Source organism: Physeter macrocephalus, chromosome 20, assembly GCF_002837175.3.
Source record: "Physeter macrocephalus isolate SW-GA chromosome 20, ASM283717v5, whole genome shotgun sequence".
Lineage (NCBI taxonomy): Eukaryota > Metazoa > Chordata > Mammalia > Artiodactyla > Physeteridae > Physeter > Physeter macrocephalus.
Genome location: NC_041233.1, coordinates 87,795,633 through 87,804,535, shown reverse-complemented (window position 1 = coordinate 87,804,535; position 8,903 = coordinate 87,795,633). Strand labels below are relative to the sequence as shown.

Genomic DNA, 8,903 nt, shown 5'->3' with positions numbered 1-8,903 from the left:
AAAGGAGCGCGGGAGCTGAGAAGGGGAGGGTCAGCTGCGTCCCGGAAAGGCCTCACGCTGACCGTTCTGTGGCCGGTGCCCCTCAGGCTGCTTCCCGCGAGCGTCCGGCCCTCGCCACCCGCCAACCCGGGGTGCCTTCGCAGCCTGCCCAGGCCCGGGTGAGCGTCCGAGTGGGACCGCTGGGAGTACGCGCGCGTCTTGTGCGCGCGCGCGCCTGGGGGGAAGCAGTGACCCTGTGCTCGTGGCCCCGGGAGGCGAGCGGGAGGAATGTGCTCTCGGTGTCCCTAAGGCTCCGGGGACGCGCCCTCGTCCCCACCACCCACCCGCCTTCCTAAGCCCTTTGGGTCACCGACCGGACAGATGGTGCTGGGCCTTGTGGCTCCAGGAAACGGGCATGGATTGGTTCTCCCAGCAATTTTATTTGCCTGCTCTTAGTGAAGCGCCGTGCTGAGCGCAGGGGCTGCACAGGTCACTGTGTCCCCAGTCCTTAGAGGTGCCAGGATTCATATTAGAGCTGAAGTGAACGCAGCCCCCGAGGGGAGGACCTCCTCCTGGAAGGCAAACAGATAATTACTGCAGGGTGTGGTAGGTGCTCAATTCAGGGTGCACGTGGAAGCCCTTGTAAGGAGTGATCGCTTTGAGAAATTGATCCCTGACCTAAGATTTGAAGGAAGAGGTGAAGAATTACAAAACCAAAACCTATGAATTCCCTAGCCACTGCCAGTGAGCCTCTACAACCGCAGTAAAGGTTTTTCCCTTTGCCAGGTACGTAGTTGCGTATTTTTGAAAATAAGTGGAACACACAGCATAGTATGGGTTCTTTTATTTATTAGGTTCCTGGTTTCAGAGAAGATGACAGAGGAACTGGATCTCTCGGGACAGGACTCTGATGTGGGGAGTGAGGAGGTGGTCCTGACCCCTGCAGAGCTCATTGACAGGCTGGAACAGGTAAGCAGCCCAAACAGAACACCCCTGCTCCAAGCTCAGCCTTTTTATTTAGTCCAGCTGTGCAAATGTCAGGAAATGGGAAATGAAATGGAACTCGGGGCTTATTTCAAGAGAAGAGAGACCGCATCTTACCATCTACACAGAAATAGGAAGCAGGGGGACAACCGGATAGAAACCTCATAATGTCAGACACAAAGGCCTCAAGTGGGGCCAGAGAGGGTCAGCTTTGGGGACATTTACGAGAACAGCTCACAGAGCAAAGGATCTGCTAGGTGTTTGTGGGGACCGCAGAAGTGCTTGGGAGAGACTTGTAAGGTCTAGAAAGTGCTGAAACACCTTCTTTAGGAGAAAACTGGTCTTATTCTTCCTTTTCCTCCCAATACTTCCTTTTGTCCACCGTTCTGTATGTTTCCACTGCTTACCTCAAACCACTTCTGGGCTGTTTCTCCTTTTAGTCATAATCGCTGTGGCTTATTGAGTATTTCCTGTGTGCCAGGGCTCTTCACAATTGTTGTCTCAGGAGGCCTTGGTAGTTTCGGAGTTCAGACTACCTGTGTTGAAATCCCTGCATGCCACTCGTTTTTTTTTTTTTAATTTTTTAATTTTTAAGAAAAAACTTTTTGGCTGCGTCAGGTCTTGCTGCACGGGGGCTTTCTCTAGTTGCGGCGAGCGGGGGCTACTCTTCGTTGTGGTGCGTGGGCTTCTCATTGCGGTGGCTTCTCTTACTGCGGAGCACAGGCTCTAGGCGTGCGGCCTTCAGTAGTTGCAGCGTGCAGGCTCAGTAGCTGTGGCGCGTGGGCTTCAGTAGTCATGGTGCACGGGCTTAGTTGCTCTGCGGCATGTGGGATCTTCCCGGACCAGGGCTCGAACCCGTGTCCCCTGCATTGGCAGGCAGATTTTTAACCACTGCACCACCAGGGAAGTCCCCACTCGACTGTTTTACAACTTAGGCAGGTTGTATAGCTTGTCTCTAGCACTTCCTTGACTGTCAGTGGAGGTAATAATAGTGGCAGCCTCACAGAGCTGTTGGGAGGATGAAATGGGGTGTTATGTGTGAAGAGCTCAGAGTGTTGTCTGACTGCTGAGCGCTCACTGAATGTTAGGGGCCAGTGGTCATAATCAGTACAACAATGCCCTGAGGCAAGCACTATTGTCATCTCCATTTTACAGATGAGGAAACTGAAGCTTAGAGATTAGAGGTGTAAAGTAACTTGCCAAGGTCACACAACGGGCAGCAGAGCCAGGATGTGAACCAGGTCTCTTTGATTTACTACACCTGCTGCCTTATTCTTCTCCCTCTCACCGCCCCTTTCCAGAACTCTCTCATGTTTGTTACTTTAGGATTCTTCATTCTTTCCTACCATTACATGCCATCGTGAGTGATAAAGCCCAAGGAAGGTCATTTTAAAATTATGTCTCAGACCTTTTTAAGAGTCTGATGAAAACTCTGGCCCTCCCTCCCAGAATAATGCACATATACACCCATGCAGAACTTTGCATGTAATTTCAGGAGATTCGCAGACACCCTGAAGATTTAAAACCCAATGAGATATCGCTTATACCCATCAGAGTGGCAGAAATGAAAAAGGTGAACAGTATAAAGTGTTGGCAAGGATGCAGAGAATCTAGCACACTTGTATACCACGGTGTGCGTGTAAATTGATACAGTCACTTCAAAAAAATAACGTTCTGGTCAGGTTAGAGAAGGCACACGTGTCTCGTGGCCGAATTATTCTACTCCTGGTGCATACCTAGAGTACGGCATATACACATAACGAGGGAGAAAAACAGCAGTAAAATGAGTAAAAGCTCCTGCCACAGCATGGACAGCTGTCAGGAGCGTCACATGGAAGAACAAAAGATAAGTTGCTGGAGAAACCGTCTGTGTACCGTTCAAACCCTTGCAAAGCTGTCGTCCAGGGCAGAGCTTGCCAGCTAGGTGGTACTGCACACGCTGAGGCTCTGCAAAGGCTCAGATGCTGACCCTCGCCCTCCAGGTCAGCCGGGCCCAGACTGCTGGCGTCTTCTGGGTGTCCTCAGGGCTCCCTGGAAGGGAGCCCAAGGAGGGTGGGGTCTGGCGGCCTTGGCAGGGGGTGAGCAGGAGTCACACCTGCGGCCTGATGCTCTCCTGCCCAGAGGGCAGCCACCGCCTGGACAGCTGCCGTGTAGCATGGCCTCGGGGCCGGCCTGACAGGCCACTGATGAGCACAGCTCCGGGCGCATACGTAGGATACTCTTGGATGCTGGTAAAAATACGATTTAAAACTTGGTACCTGAAATGCAAAGTTTCTCATTTTAATGGTCGTATTAGTTTGCTAAGGCTGCCTAACAAAGTGCCACAGACTGGGTGGCTTTGCTGACAGAAATTTATCTTCTTAGTTCTGGAGGCTCTTCTGTCTGAGACGAGATCAAGGTGCTGACACGGTTGGTCTCCTCTGAGGCCTCTCTCCTGGACTTGGAGATGGCCGTCTTCTGTGTCCTCATGTGCTCTGTCCTCTCTGTAGATGATTTCCCATAGAGAGTGAATGTACATAAAGAAAAGAAGGTACCAGGGACTGAGCCTTGGGAAATTCCGTGTCTGTGTCCTCTTCTTTTCCTCCTACAAGGACACCAGCCGTATTGGATTAGGGCCCACCTAATGACCGCCTTTTAACCTAACTACCTCGTTAAAAGACCGCATCTCCAAATCCAGTCACATTCTGAGGTGCTAGGAGTTAGGGCTCTAACATACAAATCGGCAGGTGGAGGCAGCACAGTTTCACCTGTAACAGTGATGAACAGGTTGTCGTTAAAATTTTTTTGATGGCAGTCATTTCAAACAGAGAACTTGATTATTTTTAAAAAGACTGTGAAGTTAAATACAAGTTTCTCGCTAAAAATTTTGAAAAGGTTTTATTTGAGCATTTTGTACTAATATAAACTTTCCCCTACTGTTATATGTTTTATTACCATGATTTCATACTGTAAATGAGAAATCTCCCCCAAATCTACTCCATTTAACCCAGTATACCATACAAGTGCTCTCATTGCTTTGAGTGCCCTGTCATGGAAAGGTTGGTAAGCACCATGTAGAGTTACAAACAGAAGTAATGAAACTACAGAAAATTAATCACTAAATTCAGGCTAATGATCACCTCTGAGGAGGGAGGGGACACAAGGGGACTTGTAAAATGATGATATTCTTTAATGAAGCTACATGCACATAGGTGTTTATCTGTATTCTTCATGTTATTATGTATTTCATAAATATTTTTGTACCTATTCAGTATTTAATAAAGTCAGGTAAAAAGAAAACCTGGGCTTCCCTGGTTGCACAGTGGTTAAGAACCCGCCTGCCAACACAGGGGACGCGGGTTCAAGCCCAGGTCTGGGAACTAAGATCCCACATGCCGTAGAGCAACTAAGCCTGTGCGCCACAACTACTGAGCCTGCGCTCTAGAGAGCCCGTGAGCCACAGCTACTGAGCCCACGTGCCACAACTACTGAAGCCCGCGCTCCTAGAGCCCGTGCTCTGCAACAAGAGAAGCCGCCGCAATGAGAAGCCCACGCACCGCAACAAAGAGTAGCCCCTGCTCGCCGCAACCAGAGAAAGCCCGTGCGCAGCAACGAAGACCCAATGCAGCCAAAAATAAATAAAATAAATAAATTTATTTTTAAAAAAAAGAAAATCTCCTGCTTTGTAAGTTCTCTATGACAGTTTGATCTTTTCTCGTTCATTATGCTACTTGAAAAGACAGATTGTCTTTCTGGTTAATTTTATATATCTGCAACACTATTCCAGAAGCTTGAGCACCTGAAAAAAATTTCATGATAGTAGCAATACCGGTATTTAATAATGCGTCTGAATGGTAATAATTGGAGAAGCAGAGACTTAAGTGTGTCAAAATGAATAACTGGAGTGTGGTTGGCCTGTAACTCTGCGATATGCTAGAACTCAGTTTCCTGTGATCGAAAGATAAGTACAGCTTCCTCAGTCACCAGTGGATACTTCAGTTCCCTAAGCCTTGGTAATTTCTGAAACATACCAAGCATCTGGGCCTAAGTCATAAATTAGGGATTTAACGTCTCATTCCAAAAACTGCTTAATAGATAAATCTCCATTTCCTTTGTGATCCTTTGGACTCTTGGGCAGTTAGTAAATCACGTAATCTGTGTTTTCTCATCAACAGGGTAAGGATAACTGTATCCATTTCATCTCAGTTGTGATAGTGATGAAAGAAAAAAGTTATAAAGGGCTCTGAGCTGAATGGGAGGGCGCTGGTGCCCCCTGGTGGGCAGTAGCAGATACAGACACTGGTGCCCGGTGACAGGTACTGACTGGACACCAGGTAGGGTTACTCTCAGCCATAGGTGTACTGACAGCACAGCCTTTCCACTAAAGGAAATAAAAAAGCCATCATTAAACATAGCTTGTCTTCAAAGCATTTCCAGTATTTCCAACCCGTAGACAGTTTCTTTGCTGAGGCGGCTGTGATTTTAGGGGTGAGTACTGACTCACACGGTTATTTTGCTCCATTGTGAGTAACGCCCCTTTGTGCGTTTTTCGGGCATTGTGTTTTTAGGCCTGGATGAATGAAAAGTTTGCCCCTGAGCTGCTGGAAAACAAGTCGGAAATCGTAGAATGTGTCATGGAGCAGCTGCAGCACATGGTAAGAGGTGCCTCCCTCAGCGTTCAGAGGAGGGCAGCTTAGAAGGTGTGTCGGCGGCCGGCGGCGTAGTGAGAGGGGCGTAGTGAGAGGCCATAGGCTGATAGCAAATCTGTTCCGTTGGGCCCAGCCTAGTTTGGGTTTTTTTTTCTTTTTTAATGTTAAATTCATTATCTACATTTACAAAGCCTGGGGGCTCCTATGAACATCTGGATGTCAGCTTCTAAAAACCTGTCCTCAGCATTCCTGCATTTGTACGCGAGAACAGCTGACCAGAGCAGGGTGGGGCCCGCCCCTTCCAGTGTGCTCCCCAGGTCCCCAGCTCCTTAGGCAGGTTTATGCCCACCTGTCTCAGGTACCCTACCTGCCTGGCCCCGAAGCCTCTGAGTGTGCGGCCCTTGCCTTAGATGAGCCGGGCTTCAGTCGCTGTCAGCCTCAGGGTAGCTTTGAAACGTTGGTGTTTTACAGTTTCTCAGCTGGTGTTTGAACTACTTTCAAGACCCTTCAGACAATTCTTCTGTCTGCTGCTGTCCTTTACACTCGGGTTGGGGTTCTTCTGGGCCCTCCTGACCAACCAGATTCAGATTCTATTCAAATGGGCATTTTCTAAAAGTAAACGAGTGCTGTCTGCACTTTATGTCGTGAGACTGTGGTCATGTATTGCTTGTGTAGTTAAGGAATTAGAAGGAAATGAGAGCCCTTAAACGATGAGTTTTTTGTTCTCCTCTGACCTAAACGTAGCCTCTGAGTCCTTAATGTTGCCAGCGATGATGGGCCTTGTGGGCCGCGCGCTGATTGAACGAAAACGGTCCTCAGTCTTTGACTCTCATGTTTTTTTACAAACTTCTTTTTCTCCGTTAACAGGAAGAAAATCTCAGGAGGGCCAAGAAGGGGGACCTGAAGGTCAGCATCCATCAGATGGAGATGGAGAGGATCCGCTTCATCCTGAGCAGCTACCTGCGGTGTCGGCTCATGAAGGTTGGGGGGCAGGGTGCAGCTGTCGTGCGGACTGAGGGTCCTGGGAGGAGCTGGGAGGGTCCAGGGCCCGCAGGTGCTGCTGAGGCCCCGCGTCAGGGGAGCCAGAGTCGGGAGGGCGGGACTGTTCTGGAGAAGCATCGACGGCACGGTTGTCTCCCACCCCCAGGGACGCCGTTAGTCTGTCTGCTGCGCGAACGGCCCCCCCGGAGTGACCGTCGGGCGGTGCTGAGCGTGGAGGTATTGGCAGTGGATGAACAGGGAACACTGACCGGAGGGGACCTGGTCTTAAGAACTGTTTTGCATCTGTCGTTAAGTCAGTGTCAAATGGACCATGCTAACGACATTCAGCTATTGTCTCTGTGGCCATCTAACTTATAAAAATGAAACGGCAAAACATGTTTCTTTTCAGTGATGTCTGTTTTAACCCTGGAAGTTCTTACCTCCTTGAAGTTTCTTCTCATTTGGTTCCACTTGTCCTCTTCGTTATTACAAAGCAAATACGCTTGATTCTTGAACACCATGGGTGTGAACGCGTGGGTCCACCGATACACGGAATTTTTTCAGTAAATATTTGCTGTAAAGTGATCCGAGGTTGGTTGAATGGGGATGCAGAACCCAGGATACGGAGGGCCGACGGTAAGGCAGGGGTAGGGCAGGGCTGCTGGCGCACGCAAGCCGCGAGTTGTTCAAGGGCCAGCCGTACCCTCTGCCATGTGAACGTGCTTCTGACGCTGAAGACAGTCCTCGCAGCTAAACATTTCAGCCGTTTATTTCCATTTACTCTCCTGGTCTCTTCCCTTAAAAGGCTTGTCAGTATCCTTCTTAAATTATCCCACCTACAGCGGAACAGAGTTCCCGTTGTAGTTTGGTCACTTTTGTGGAAAGCAGGATGATCACGTCCCTTCTCCTGGATATCAGACTGGTAGTCACGCCACCCAGTGTCATGTAGCATCTGATGGACACATCACCCTGGGTTCGTTCCGCACTCGCCACGAGCACCAACCTCATTTGAGGTTTTAAAGCTGTTATTATTATTATTACGCCACCCCGTCACTCTCCTGTATTTCCATGGCTTGATTTTTGACCCTTCAGTGTAGGGCTCGATACCTGTCCCTCTTCAGCTTCTTTTTTCGGGCCATTTCCCTGGTCTCTGGATCCCAGTCTTGTCCCCTAGTGTATTAGCTATTTCAGCAAGCTTGATGAGTGTGTCATCGAAGGTCTTATCTGGTTCGTTAGTAGCACTGGGCCAGTGATCCATGTCCCGCCAGAGCCTTCCCCGCTGATCGGCGTCTGTCGGTGAATCCGTGTTCTTCTTTCACTCACCATGCGTCTCCTAGTCTGTGCTGTCACCCAGCACCCCTGCTACAGCTCGTCCACGAGGACGTTAAAGACATCATCACGCATTTTGAAAAACCTGAGACGCGCTACGCCTCTCCCCACCCTCGGCTGCCGGGCCGCTCAGTTTTTTGGGGTGTGTGGTGAGCTGAATGCTCTTCACGCTCACCACTACTTTCCTTTGAGTTCACGAACCATCTATCTGTAAGGCCACGTACAACGGGAAGGACGCTGATGTGTGTTGGAGGAGTCCCCCCCTTTGTATTTTTGAAAATCCGGAAATGTGTCTGCCTCTAATCTTTCCCACCTCTTCTGAACTCAGTGACCCTGAGATTCTGAAATGGCATGTATTTTTAGTGCACAAAGTGATACAGTAGCAGCAGTGATCCACATAGGACAGGAGAAGCTGCCTCACACACTCAAACTCCGTACAGACGAGAATTTAGTTCGTCCTGGTACACAGTCCATCCGAGCCGGGAGACCTCACTGCTTTAAGTATAAGTGCTGCCTTATCTCGGCCTTCAGCTCTCCTTGCCATCAACGTGGTCCTCCTGGCAGAGAGCGTTTCCCTGGCGGAGGTGGTCGTGAGAGCTTTGACTCCAAACGAGACTGCCCTTCCTGGTTCCTGACCACACACCTTTCTGCAGCTTTTAGCTTCGTTGTTGTTGTTTTCTGGTAGTTCTTAGCATTCTTCCCAAGCCTCGCCTCATTGTGGGTTTTATCCTTGCTGGTTATATGGGTTTTTTTGTTGTTGTTGTTAATACGTTTATAAATTTATAAATTTATTTTTGGCTGCGTTGGGTCTTCGTTGCTGTGCACGGGCTTTCTCTAGTTGCAGCGAGTGGGGGCTGCTCTTCATTGCGGTGCACAGGCTTCTCATTGCAGTGGCTTCTCGTTGCAGAGCAGAGGCTCTAGGCACGTGGGCTCAGTAGTTGTGGCACGTGGGCCCAGTAGTTGTGGCTCGCGGCCTCTAGAGCGCAGGCTCAGTAGCTGTGG

General features: G+C 49.4%; 1 protein-coding gene across 3 annotated transcripts in view; it reads left to right on the top strand.

The window, feature by feature from the left end:
• The window catches only part of GINS4 (GINS complex subunit 4), a 13,736-nt gene continuing 4,833 nt past the window's right edge, over positions 1-8,903 (top strand). Inside the window, exons 1-4 of one of the 3 annotated variants that reach the window (XM_007127003.3) lie at positions 1-158; positions 834-948; positions 5,511-5,597; positions 6,459-6,572. In XM_007127003.3, coding sequence (XP_007127065.1) covers positions 853-948; positions 5,511-5,597; positions 6,459-6,572 — 297 coding nt within the window. In that variant the 5' untranslated portion in view covers positions 1-158; positions 834-852. Of the gene's footprint in view, positions 159-329; positions 586-833; positions 949-5,510; positions 5,598-6,458; positions 6,573-6,738; positions 6,810-8,903 lie in introns of those variants that run through there. The other 2 variants (XM_007127004.4, XM_007127005.3) reach the window with 2 other exon arrangements.